The sequence below is a fragment of the Monopterus albus genome, unplaced genomic scaffold, assembly GCF_001952655.1.
Source record: "Monopterus albus unplaced genomic scaffold, M_albus_1.0 scaffold91.1, whole genome shotgun sequence".
In the NCBI taxonomy this organism is placed as follows: domain Eukaryota; kingdom Metazoa; phylum Chordata; class Actinopteri; order Synbranchiformes; family Synbranchidae; genus Monopterus; species Monopterus albus.
The window spans coordinates 741,503-755,600 of NW_018127971.1; the positions used below are offsets into that span (position 1 = coordinate 741,503).

Consider the following 14,098-nt stretch of genomic DNA (forward strand, 5'->3'; position numbering starts at 1 on the left):
AATATCTGCCTAATAGGCTGCTGGTTTGTAATTGTCCATCAGCCTCGTCAAATATGTGTCAGTCATACTGACACATATTTGGCTGACGTTTTGACTACATCATAACATGTATACCTGACAGAAATGTAATAATGATAAAGAGAATTTTAAAGGCTCTATTGCACTAATTATGGAGAGTGGTGGAAGATATCAAGGTTACTTTCCATGAGAAGAGGACAACCACAATATCCTTCCTGTTCATTGTCAAGTGTAATGTAGGTAATGTGTCATTGTGACTTGAAATGTTTGACTGAAGCTAAGATATTCAGGTGATTCGAACACGGTGATGTGCCTTGAGGTGTGTTAATCCCGACTGAAGAGTGTTTTCTAAGAACTGTTTTACTACGGTGAGCTGGTTGAACACTACATCGTAACATGTATACCTGACAGAAATGTAATAATGATAAAGAGAATTTTAAAGGCTCCATTGCACTTTTATTATTAAATATATAAAAACATGCAGCAGAAGACGCAGAGCAGTCAAATGCTAGGGCTGCAAACAATCGATGGATCGTCAGTACTGAGTGACTTCCAGTGGTATGTGTTGTACAGTGGCAGGTGACTAAATGGAAAACAAAGGACAAACAAAAGGCAGTAACAATACATGTACAGTAGCCTTCAATTTCAGTACAGCTAATGTTTTTTCTCTTAATGTTGTACATTTCCCTTTTTGAGTAAAGCAAATGACTATTATTCAAAATAAATTATAAATTGTGAACTTGTAGAACATCATATCGATGCAACTCATTGAGCAAGTTACTAGATAATGATAGTAAAAACACATTTCATATGCATTTCTTTTCTTCTGGTATGTCATTGCACAACCATGTGGAAAAATATTGTGGAGCCTCATTTCAGAAGCTGTCAACATGACCCCACAAAGAAGAAGGAAAATGAGTACCAACTTCAACAAACAGATGTAATTTGTTCCAACGCTGATACAAATAAAAGGATCAGGGGCTAACGGGTCACGTTTGACATGTTCCAAGTTTATATTCATAACTCGTCTTTTTTTTATATAGTAAATAATAAATCCTGCCTACTGCAGGAAAAACAGCCATAACTCAGGGTGCGTGACACCGAAATAAATCTGTTAAACACAAGTGCACTCATTTTTATAGCGATAAAAAAAGATGTATGAATTGCATCCTCATTGTTCAGCTTTTATCCATAGTAAAAATTAAATATATAATGTAGGATATGCTGCTGGAATACGCACCACATGTACATACCTTCAGCTGTAAAATGAAAAATGGCTTTCAACAACTTTTTCAAGTGGCTAGGTGAAGTGCCCAGAGAAGGAAAAAGGTGAACCAGAGAGTTAAAAACAAATAAATAAAAGACAGATACACCTACACATTTTCTGCTTGAATGCTCCTTTAGAAAGTGCTCATGGCGATGGAAGTTGAGCAACACAAGTTTATGTTCCAATTTTACCGTTGTGAAAGTTGTGAGGACCATATGTGGTAAAATAAACTTAAAACCTCCCTTTTCCCCTGTTACAGCACGGGCAAATTCACATTTAGCTCCGTCACCCACAGTACATGGCTTAAGGCTAGATATATCTTTTCAAGACATTTCTGCAAATTTCTATACAGAGATCACCGAAATTTAAAAACAGAGAAATAAAACATTTAGACTTTATAACATACTGTACATATAAAAATATTTCAGACTTCATAACAACTTTCCAAATAAAACACACCATTTACATGGCATTAAATAATATAATTTAAATTTTCAAAAAGGTGCCTGTACATTAGCAATGTTTTCTCTGGTTTTCAGTTTATTTTTCAGGGTGCCTTTGTTTGACCCTTGAAGGACACACAGACACACTGCAGCCCCAGAGGAACAAGGAGTATGTCCTCATCTTGTCCTCCGAGAGGCACAGCCCTGAATCACCTGATAAAAGTTAGTGCACTGCCAATAATTTAATCAATAACTGCGCTCCTCCATCTCTTCGTCGCTCCAGTCAGGAGGTGCATCTGTTCCAAAGTATCGATCCCCGAAGTTTCCTACAGGCGGCAAAAAAGAAAATGTGGCAGTATTAGTTAAAACTATGTAAAACCCCAGTTAAGGCCATGTAAAGGTCAAGCACACCATGTTACAAAATGTCTCATACACTATCTCAGCATTACTCACCTATGCCAGGTATGATATGGAAGAGATCGTTGACCTTCTTGTCGACAGCTGTGGTGATGATTTTGACTTGTGGGAATGCATATGCCACTGAATGGACTCCCATTTCAGCCATCAGCAAAGACACTAGTAGGATCTTGTCCTCCTGAACATCATGGTCCTGAAAATGAAAATGCACCCATGAAAACAGGAATGAAATTCACTTCAGGCGTCATGAATCAGCGGACAATCGGGCACACCTACCAGCAGGACTCGTACAGCCATCATGGCGGCAGCCCCAGTGGACACTGTGCAGTCCATCAGAATCACATAATCTTCACTGATGTCTTTCGGTAGACGCAGGTAATGAAGCTGACAATGTTTAGAGACAGGATGTGCGTGAATATCAAAATGCAGGCAAATAACATGATGAAGTAAGGGAAAACCACACCAAGCTTCAAAAAAGTCAGTATTAAAGAAACTGTCAATATGTAAATAACGACATATTGCTTTGAAAGTTGCCAGGTGAGATATTGACGGTGTATTTAGGTTAATGACAGCAAAATGTTTTACAGAGTTCATCCTAAGGATGTGCTACAGCTTAAAGCTGCACCTCTGGTTCTCCTGTGTCCTGATTGGTCTGGATGAGGATCTTGCCGATGCGGACGTCTTTGCAGACAGCCCTCAGCGCTGGCTCCATGGTCTCCCCGGCTCGCAGGATGGACACACCTGTGATCTAAAAAAATAAAAAAATAAAGGAGCAGTCACAAAACTTCTCAGATTGATCTTCAAAAAAATAAAAATAAAATAAAAAACCTTAAGTACTGTAAATGGAGTTCACTCACCTGCTTCCCTTGGAAAGTCCTGCCTTCATAATCCTCTCCTTGGGGGGTCTGGACTACATGGACCTGAGATAATATTAAAAGTCATAACAGTGTGAGCAGTGCTGATCACAGTACTACACTGTACAACAGCAGATCAGCTACAGTGAGTTATAAACCGTCAGCTGTGTGTGCTTGTGTAATACAAACCCGTTTCTTATGGTTAGGGTACAGAAACTTTCCATTGTGGTAACTTGCCAAGTTTCCTTGCTCGTGATAAAGGCCACTATGTGTATGTCTATCAGATTTTCTTTTTAGCAAATACAAGCACTTATTCTTTTTCCACTAATCTTTATCTGAACATCTCCCCCATTTCAAAGTGAGTCTCACTGTCTTGATGCATCTTGTGAGCATTGGTCTATCTATCAGTTGTCTAATGATTTATTCAGTCTCCTACATATCACCATCTATACTCAGGCATCTAATGCTTCAGAGTAATGACTGATTTAATGCAAAGGATCAGGAATCCTCTGTGCAGTGCTATGAATGAATGCAGTGGTTGTCACCTGTGAGGGGAGGAAGGCGAGCGCCCGCTCGATTAACAGACGCATCAGCCTCTTGGAGTAGAAGATGAACTCATCACGGCTGGTTTCCTTGTTTCTTGTGGTGATTAGAAAAAGAAATGTACAACATTTATGCTGGCATAGCAGCTGCTCTACCCTGTACCGTCTTATGGACAGATGTCATTCAAATCAAGTTTTCTAACATGTACCTGATGATGGTGTGCATGCCCCTGACCTGGGGCGTGCTGTCCAGGACGCTGAGGGTCTGGGGGAGGGGTTGGGCCTGGTGTGCAGAAGCCAGGGCTGCCCTGTAGCCATGGCAACCAATAATAGAGCAGGGGTAGCGCAGGGTGAGTGGAGTGGAAGGAAGAAGATGGACAGATACATGAAGACAACGCACATGAATACGAGGGCAATTAATACTCATTTGCACGCATGTGCACAATATCTGCAAGGTCAAACACAACCGTGTGCACACATACAGTATGCACAGTTAGAAAACACACAAACCCACAGACATCCAAGTACATGCACAAATAATTTTTCAGCAGTAGTTAGAGCGAAGTTGATAATGGTAGTGTGTAACCACTGGACTGAAATAGGTTTGCTTGGAAAAAGGCAGATGCACAAAATTGCAAAGCACACACTGCCAATGTGTATTTCCAGTGGAAAATTACAACAGCACAGAGACCAAGATAATGGAAAAGAACATCAAGCAATAAAACAGACCAATTAAAAAACTAACATAATATATGCAGACTTGAAATAAAGTAAAATGTTGCCATGTGACATAAATAAAATGCATGAATGTTATTTTCCATGACAGGTCTCACCCCAGTATTCCACAGGTACTGTAAATATTAGGTTTGAATATCTAGTTAAGTGTAGGTCTACCCTGGCCTCTAGAGGAACACACTGTACTCAGTGATGTAGCCCTGTTGACACTACAGTGTCCACAAGGCATGAAGATAAAAAAATAAAATAAAATAGCCAGATGCAAAGAAAAGAGAAATCAAAGCAAATCTGCTCACATATCCCAGCGAAGTTTCCTCTAAGGGGAGAATTTTTCGACGAAACACAACAACAAACACAACAGAGGAGACACAGAAAGATGAAAAACAAGAGATAAGGAGGAAAATATGAGAAGAGACACAACATCAGGTGGATGACGGGATTATTACACACAGTGTAAAGTGTGACAGCTAAAACTTGCAAATGTCTTAGAAATCTGCTTTACCACTGAGGTAAGGAATATAATACATTATTATCACCTAATGTGTCATGATACTACGAGTTGCTAGGCTTAAAGAGAACACAATCAAGTTCACCATCAAATTTTGGTGTCTATACACGTGTACCTATTGTGTGTACGCGTGGGAGGTACACAAGTTATTGTGCGGCTGTCACTCTTTCACCGTCAAAAACAGTAGAGGTTGGTATTTCAGCTCGCAGGCCTCAGCACATCCTGTGTCTAAAGACAGACACCAAGCTCACTTCCTCCCACTCTCTGTCTCAGGTACTGTGGCCGACATTCAATGGAAAAACTCAGCGCTTTGTAGTAGGGTATTGGAAACTTTCTCTGTGGTACGTGATAGTCAACAATTGCTGTAGCAAGAGCTTCCTCTCTCTCACTTTCTGTTATAGTCACCCTCTCTTATTCTTGTTGCCGCTGAAAGGAGGGGTCAGCGATTTGACTCACTGGTGTATTTTTAGACACAGAAGGCAGGAAGATTGTGAGTTGTCATTTCTCTAAAAAGTAGACAGAGGAAAAACCAGCCTCTTTGCATTACATGCTGGCTGCACTGCATCACTTTCAAACTTTTGAGCTAAGCTCCACTTTCAAATTATCAGCTGTTGTCATTCAGTTTTGGTGTGGACAAAGAATGTTAAAACTCTTAAGGCGGCTCTCTGTTTAGCCAGATTCAGTTTAGAGATACAGTACAAGAGCGCCGCCTGGTGTGTGCCACGGCAGCCAGCAAATCGGTGGGAGGCAGAAGTTGGTTTTACTGGCCCCTTTTTCTCTCCACAACCAATAAAAAGCTGGAGCGATTGGGAAACTGGGCAGATGGTGAGGAAAGAATGACAGACAGGTTAAAGGCCACTCTACCTGACGCTGAGCTCGCGCTGTGAGCCGTGGAGGGATTTGGGGTAGAGGGGAGTGAGGGGAGAGAGTGAGAGAGTAGTCCGTCAGCAGCATGTGTGTTACTGTGTGTCTATAGTGTGTGTGTGTGTGTGCGCATGTGTGTGGGGGGTAAAGCAGAGACAACTGTGGCACAGTGCTCCCCACAGGCACAAATGTGCCTTTGCTTGTAATTTGTACATGTTGCAGAGCAAACCAAAAAAGGGGCCAACATGTTGTGAATCAACACTATGAACTATAGATTTCTTTCTTTTAGGGCTGTGCAACTGACTAGAGGTTAACAACATTAACTCCTTGTTAAGGTTAAGGTTAGGAGCAACTAATTAGGGCTCATTTGTATCAGGACCCCACGCAGACATGTGCCAAATATGAATAACTACAGTTCAAGTAATAATTATCAACATTTAGCTTCATGAACAGAGAATGAATAAAGTTTACTGAATGAAAATATGACGTTTTGACTTTGTCTTTGTCAGGTAATAGTTTACACGATGACTCTTTCCTTTTAAGCTGCCTGGAGAAATCATGCACATTCCTCCTCCCCTAAAATCGGTGCAGTGTATTTTCTATCCACTAGATGGCGCTTGTTTTTGCTGACAAAAAAGCTGACCTACAGTTTACCTCTCAGCTCCCACAGTAAGATGAGTCAGAGAGCAAATAAAAAATATAACGTACTCTAGGAAGGAGGAATGAGGAACCATAACACTCTCCTGATGTGTACCTGCCATAGTCAACTGTCATGACACATTTTCTACATGAGTGTGTGTGTATATGTGTGTGTGTGTGTGTATATATGAATGTAGTTCTCTGAGTGTGAGCTCTTACCTCCTCCAGCTGACTGTGAACATGCTGCACAATCAAATCAATGGCCACCATGTTGCCACCACCTGTCAGGACAGCAAACCAAAAGCCAGTGCTACACAATTATTATTTTGATCCGTGTGGGACTGAAAACATACAGTAACTTCTTTAGTATAGCAGCAGTAAAAAAAACAAGAAAATTTAAGTACATTACAAACACAACTTGAACACAATAACCGTTCTGTTGCACTGCCTTTATTCCTTATATCACATTAGATTTGAGCATTTACGTGCATGTTGTAAATGTGTGTGCGAGTATTACGCACCACGTGGCACTACAATATCAGCCAGGCGCATGGTGGGCTCAATGTACTGCTCAAATGCCGGCTTGACAAACTTGTTGTACTGCTTGATGACGCCCTCAATTTCTCGGCCCCTTTCTGTAATGTCCCTCCTGAGTCGACGCACCAGCCGTATGTCAGAGTCGGTGTCCACAAAAATCTTCATATCTAGCAACTGACAGGAGAAAACAAACCTGTAGCTGACCACGAAGCTTTATAACAGATTCACACAAAGACGTAGCAGCTAAGAAAGAACAGCTTGAAATTAATACCTCTTTTTTTCGTGACAACCAATGAGATATGAAAAGACGTGTTGAAATGTGTTTAAATCAATGCAAAATTAACTCGTGTCACAGCAATTTTGAAGTCGAAACTGTTTCCTTTTAACAGATTATCAAACTGGAGCTGCAAGTGTGTGGTGACTGAATTCATCTTTGTAATTTATTCTGTGTATTTCTGTCAGCCAGCAGCTCATTACCACGTTAAGATTCAAAGTCCAGTGTGGTTTTGTTTTTAAATGATATAAATTACTGTTACTGTCCACTCACATTAATAAGTGACTGATGATTCGCATGTCTACAAATGTACCGGGCACTTTCAGCACATCTGTGGGCTCATACGTATGTCAGTTCCAATTCTGTGTTTTTGACTTGTTCATGTTTGAATCTGCTTACATTTACATTAAGGATTGTACATTTAAAAGATTTGCTGAGCTTGTTTCACATAGTCATTAAAGTTCGGTATAAATCTGACACCAGCTGAACATGTGACTGACTGACGCGCACTCCTACCTTCAAGAGCTCTTTATCTGCAAAGGCCATGATTCCTTCAAAGATGATAACACTGGCTCCATACACCGTTTTCTGTGGCGGACACACACATGCATACACACTCAAAGTACATTGTAAAAATCATCATGATCAATAATGTACAAGTGTCACTGATGAGAAAAAGTCTAATAGTAGTTAAATCGACATTAAAGTACAGAAGTGGGCAGAAATCACAATAATGATTTGGCAGTGCCCATCTGGAGCAGCAGAGTTGGAATGTGACTCTAAACCTCTAGTGAGGAAGGTTCAAACCCTCTTAGGTAATCAACAAACGGGAGATTAATGTGCGTTAACTCTGACTTGCTACTCAGTAACTTTCAAAACACATTGTCACATGTTCAGATGTGTGTATTCATCCATACCCACTCCTTCTGTCTCCCATGAGTTGTGAAGTCATACACAGGGATTTTCACGCTCTTGCCCTGTTTGAGTTTGCGCAAGGTGTATGTCAGCAAATCAAAGTCAAAGGCATCAGGGTGGTCAAAGTTATAGTCGTTGCTGGCAGCCCGAGTCTGCTGTTCTGGAGACAGGACCTGAGGACGACAACCACAAGAATGATGGGAGTGGATTTACAGCAAGCTGGCCACAACATCGATGCTTCACAAGCACAATACAACATGATTTCCTGAGCAAAGTACTTCCTTTGCCTCTCAGTCTCTGGCTCTGCTTAGATAAACTCTACATAAATATTTGCATATCCTGAAAAAAGATAACACAACATAAGAAGTGTGTTCTACTAAAAAAAATATATATGCTAAAATAATGGTTTGGGACACAATTTACATAGCTGGAGCAAAAACACTTAGACACAGCTCAATGTTCAAGAGCAGTTGAAGTTAGGGGACCTAAATTTAGGAGATCATCATGCGCCACTGTGACGTCTGTACCGGGTGGTGTGTGTGTGTGTGTGTGCGCCCCTTAAGGTGGTCGAACATTAAGACCCCAGACCTGGTATTTGGCAGTTTCAGAACAGCAACACCCCCTTCTCAAGCAAACCGATTATAAACCAGTGTTACAGACTCTCAGAGAGCTGAGAACAAGCATTAAGCAGCCCCTCTAGCTGCCAACTGAAAAGAAGCATGAGTTTAAAAAGACACTGATTTTAGACGCCAACCTCTGGTAATACATTGTGCAAACTGGCACTTGTACCACTGGTCACTGGTAAATCCCTCCTACTCTGAGAGTCTGAACCACTGCTGTCAGACTGTGACAGGATTACATAACCAGAGAGTGGGTGGAGGTACAGTATAGAGAGGATTGAATGGCCCTTGTTTTATTGCTCTCCACCACTCTTTTTCTCCCCAACTCACTCGCAACTGTGGTCCTCCGTTGACTCATCCCCCTTTTAATATTTTATCCTTTTGTCTCCTTTCTGTCCAGTCACTCCTTACTCTCATTCGCCCTCTGGGATCCAAAAGAAACCCTGTTTTTCCTCTCTCTTCCTCACTTTCACTCTTTTCTACCCTTCTTTCACAGTTGCATACCGTCAAAGACTGAATGCTAACCCAGGAAGGAGGGAGGAAAAACCTCACAAAGAGGAAAAAACAAACTGATCGCCAAAGTTCACACAGAACAGAAAGCTACCGTAGTGGCCTCCAATGGTCTAGGCAACCTGCACAGAGTAATTTAACACAGGATCATATTATACTCCTGATGTTATTTGGGGTTTCCATTGGAGCACTGAAGCTGGCCAAATTATACATGATTATTTTAAAGATTATTTTTTGTAAGGAGATGTTTAATTCTTTTATCATTTGTTCTACCAGAGAAATAGTAAGAATAAATAGTTTTGCCACTGGAATATTATGAATATCATGATGGCTTAGTGTTCGAATTGATGCTGCAGCCAGTCAAACACCTTTCTCTGCCCTTTGTGCTTTTGTATAAACAGTTACCCTGAAATATTATGTCTAATGGATTTCATGTTTTCATGGTATTGTTTTAAAGCCCTTGTGAAAACTAAATGTACTTAATCTAAAGCTGCTTTCAGCAGATTGTTTGAATATTACAGAACAGAAAAGTATGAACCCGTTACATGTTTAGAGAAAAACAATGCATATCATGACCATTTTATAATAAAATATAATAATAATATATTATCCTTAGCCTACTTTTTGAGCATGTTGTGTGAACACATGCAAAATCACGTCGTAATTCAGGTCATGTATATTTGAAATGACAGGCTTTCGGTACCTTAACCTCATTTCACTACATGCATAAACAAGTGCATGCAAATGGACATAGAACAGGAGCCACACAGGGCACTACACTGCACACACCTTGTAAAATGAGTCCATTGACAGTAGAACAACCCACGGAACATCCAGAGCTTCGATGATTTTCCTGGCGACGGTGGTCTTTCCCGAGGCGCTGCCGCCACACAGGCCTGCAACAGGGTATTTGCATAACGACATTATGTGATGTTTGCAAATAGGTTTAACTGCAAATCTGTCACATTAAAATGCCTTTGCTTGGTAGGGAAGTCCTGGTCTCTGTTAGTGCATGTTGAGGATCTTTTATATTAGCATCTAGAGGCAGACAGAGACACTAAACATTCCTGTGAACCTATTTTCATAAATTCCTAATCTCTTGTACATCACATACTCCTTTGTCCGATATTTCTTCTTAGCAGCAAAGCAGAACCACCTCTGACTCAGTTAAAATGTCAATAATAACACTGAATGAGTTTGTCAATACCCATTAGCAGTAAACACGATCACTTATTTCTGCTAAAGACACTTCTTATCTGCTTACCCGGGGCATCTGTTAACTTTGTTTCCAACTGATACATATCCCTGCGTCCCAAAGCTGAAACGTGTGTTGGTAAGGTAAAATGCTCCATTCTTTAGATTCACACTACAGACTTTATAGGGTAAAATATATGAAATGAAACAAAGATATACAAGGAAAGAACAAACAAGTCAGTGTTGTAATATTGTGACGTCCATCCCCTTTAGGTGTCCTACCGATGACGAAGGCCTCTTTGGACTGTGCTCCATGTTCATTGTACCAGGGTGGGCGTCCCGCGGTGTATATGGTTCTCTTGGAGGTGCGTAGGAGAGGAGGCTCAGACTTACACTGGCTGGTGGTCCTTTTTCTAGGTGAAAGGCCCGTGCTTACTGAGGGTAGAAGCCTGTCCAGTGATCCCTCACCACTTCCACTGTAAGACAGTAAACACACAGTAGGGCACACCATCACTGTTTGGAGTTAAAGGGAATAAAAAGGTCTTGCAAACAACTCTGTGCACATTTAAAAGGAGCTATTTTGTTCTCTGTTTATGTCCAGGCATCATATGGTCTATGATAAAATGCCTTTTGGTCACAGTATGAGGGGGGTTTTTAAATCCTACTAGACCAGCACTACACCACAGAACAACCACTTCTCCTTAGCATCCTTGTGTCAAGAACTGCATTCTAATAGTAATGTTAAACAGGCAATTGGACACTGAAAGAACATGACGATCGTGACAGTAAATTACTGTCCTGATGTACATAAACACAAACAGACGTCGGTTTGGGTGGGGAGCAGTGCAATGAAACACAGATGAGTATTAAAGGTCACCTGGTTCGCAAGACACTGGATAAAACTGAGTGAGTGCTGCGTTTCCCCGTCAAGGGTTAATGTTTAGCTTTTACATCTCCAACAGCTGAGCTTTGTCCAGGCTTGTAGGGCAGAACTGCTACAGGTACCGAAGTATGCTATATGTTGGCTCAGTGTAAAAAGATCAATTCCACTGTTTTGTGCTCAGCTGTGCAACTGAAACATGCGTGCACGTAACATGCACTGGGTGTTTCCAGTGACTAAGGCCGCAGTAATGATCCTCAAACAAATTACAAGCTCATTCAAAACAGGTATATGGCTCTCAGGAAAGCCAGGGACACGGTGAGCAAAATCTATTGCTCAATCACAGCTTCACCATGACACAGCAACAACAATAACCCAGTTTCTACTTAGAGACTTTAGGTAATACCTAGTTAAAGTGTCTTTGTTTCCTAATACCATAAACAAAAGGAAACCTACAAGTGTCTGCTATGGATTTTCCATTTTTGTAACCATATTTGGCAATACAGTTGATCCACCCAGGGAGTAATGAGTTCAGCTTTTTGCCACTGCAAGTGAAGAATGAGCATTGACTTTTGTATAATGCTTGAGAAGAGAACAGCAGGGGAAAGCTTTTTTAGGCTTTCTTACAAGTGTCTGGTCTGACAAAACCTGAGATATGTGCTGTACATTATCTATACCAAGTATTAGTATTGGAAGAAAAAAAACGACTTGGACATCATCGGGGAAGCTACTGCTTTCAATTCAACGGTGGCACAAATATTAAGGCGTATCACCGAGAGCTGTCACCAAAACAAAGGCTGCCATAGCTGTTTCACAAACAATGTTCGTCACGTGATAGGTTTAACCGGTAATGGTTGCTAGCAACACTTACCGCAGTATCTGAGACATCCACACTTTACCCAATGAGCAGTGCAAAAAGCCAGATGCCATAACTCTAGTAGGCTGTGAACATTCTCGACTTCCGCGTATTTATATAGGCCATAAATGACTGCAGGTGGAGTGTCAAGAGGTCAGAGGTGGAGCAAACAAGTGAGAACAAAGGCTTATCGTGCCAGGGTCACCTGAGCTCGGATGAAGCTAGAGAACCAAATGGAAGACTTAGCAACCACACAGACCGTGAATGAGGCAGAGCTGGGTTATCTGTTAAAACCAAACCAGGGTGCCATAAAAGATTAGCCTAGTTGAGTATGCTGAATCATACCCTTGTTTAAGGGTTACAGTCACAGTACTCAGTGCTCTTAAAACATCACTTCCTTGTGAAAAGGAAGGTTTTCACGAGGCCTGATTGTGATTAGATGAGTGAGCAGTGGTCAGAGATAATAACAGATGACACACAGGGTCATACAGTATCTTACACTGTGTTCTTCCTTTTAATCCTCCTCAGATAAACTTCTTTAAAACCCTTCGGCTTTGTAAAGGATGGCATTAAAACATGTCTCACAAAAACTTGACTCCACCCAATCTTAACTCTACAGAGCAAGATCACAACTTTGGCATTCAGTTTGCACCAGGACAGAGCAAAGTAGTTAAAATTCATTTATTTTAATAGTATTAATATGACTGTTTTTCAATAGTGATACTGCACTGCATACAGAGCGGTGCTTCTATTAGTTAGCCTAGTCTTATTGATAGAAATGGGGTGGACAAAATAACAGAAACACCTGTCAGTATAACAATATAAGTCAACAGCAGTATAAATTATATCTTCCAAAACGATCGTCCAGTTGAATCGGCACGTTTCAACAAAAAGGGAGGATCTGTTACAGGACTGATGCATTAGACTTTATTAGCTTTAGCCAGGTGTACCTAATAAACTGACAACCGAGTGTATGCAATGTTATATGATGTTCATCTAAATGAATTGGATTCTACTGTTATCACGTCTGACAGAACAAGACAACGCCTTTTTAATTACAGTTTGTGTTGAATCATTATTGTATGTAACGACATCGGGTATAATAATTAGATTATACGATTACAATATCATTTCACTGAAACCTTCCACAAAAGCTCTGTTACAGTTCCTCACACCTAAGTGGCACCTGACATTAAGGTTATGTTTCACAGACCGACAGATCGGACTTGTCACTCCTGTTTATCCAGACATTGAAGGCAACTCTGCACACTTAATCTGCACATAGCAAAATAAGCACTCATTTGTTCGGTGTAGTACATGCTGACTCTAGAATTACAGAAAAGCACTGAAATATGTAATTAGATAAATAAAATGAACTCACCTGCCATCAGATCTTAGAGTCCAACAGCCAGATATTCTAGCTCCCGAGTATGCCGGTAGGGAGTTCATACTTGGAGACAATGATTGCGATTTCCACTTTGTGTACTCTGCAAGTTCTGTCTTAATCTTATATTTATGCCCCTGTTTACTACATGTATACACTCAAGCTCTTAACAGCAATGCACTCTGGTATAACACATCCATAGAGAAAGAGATAGGAGTGTTGACAATATAAAATGGGGTGGTTGGCTTGAATGAGAAACGAAACTTTAAGCATCTGTTTAGCTTTCTGTTTCCTGCATTCAGTGGAGCGACCGAGGGAGAGAAAAAGCACTGCAGCTTTAGTAGCGGGAGTGTGAATGTGTGAAACTACACCGCAGCTTTTCCCTCCTCTTTCACTCCCTTTCCACTCCTCCCCTGAGTCGTCCAGCCAACAAATGTAAGAGGATAACCTACCCTCCAGATTATGTTCATTAGGTAGTATTAATAGCATCAGGTTAGAGCCAGACCTCCCCTCTCCTGGTACACACACACACACAGAATCACATACACATGCCAAGCTTGGGTCATCTGTCTTTGACAGTTAGTGCTGAAATATGTGGCTAGAGGTGAAAGATGGACCAGAAGAGAGTGAGAGAGACACCA

General features: G+C 40.9%; 1 protein-coding gene across 4 annotated transcripts in view; it reads right to left on the reverse strand.

Annotated features, from left to right (window-relative positions):
- Positions 1-442: 442 nt before the first annotated feature.
- The window catches only part of uckl1b (uridine-cytidine kinase 1-like 1b), a 16,046-nt gene continuing 2,390 nt past the window's right edge, over positions 443-14,098 (reverse strand). The window contains exons 1-15 of one of the 4 annotated variants that reach the window (XM_020608123.1): positions 13,455-13,811; positions 10,620-10,813; positions 9,933-10,039; positions 8,016-8,186; positions 7,615-7,686; positions 6,809-6,998; positions 6,507-6,568; positions 4,573-4,592; positions 3,751-3,849; positions 3,545-3,638; positions 3,003-3,065; positions 2,771-2,893; positions 2,422-2,529; positions 2,182-2,338; positions 443-2,054 (exon numbers count right to left, since the gene is read on the reverse strand). In XM_020608123.1, coding sequence (XP_020463779.1) covers positions 1,975-2,054; positions 2,182-2,338; positions 2,422-2,529; positions 2,771-2,893; positions 3,003-3,065; positions 3,545-3,638; positions 3,751-3,849; positions 4,573-4,592; positions 6,507-6,568; positions 6,809-6,998; positions 7,615-7,686; positions 8,016-8,186; positions 9,933-10,039; positions 10,620-10,813; positions 13,455-13,522 — 1,608 coding nt within the window. In that variant the 5' untranslated portion in view covers positions 13,523-13,811 and the 3' untranslated portion in view covers positions 443-1,974. Of the gene's footprint in view, positions 2,055-2,181; positions 2,339-2,421; positions 2,530-2,770; positions 2,894-3,002; positions 3,066-3,544; positions 3,639-3,750; positions 3,850-4,572; positions 4,593-5,648; positions 5,666-6,506; positions 6,569-6,808; positions 6,999-7,614; positions 7,687-8,015; positions 8,187-9,932; positions 10,040-10,619; positions 10,814-13,454; positions 13,812-14,098 lie in introns of those variants that run through there. The other 3 variants (XM_020608125.1, XM_020608121.1, XM_020608122.1) reach the window with 3 other exon arrangements.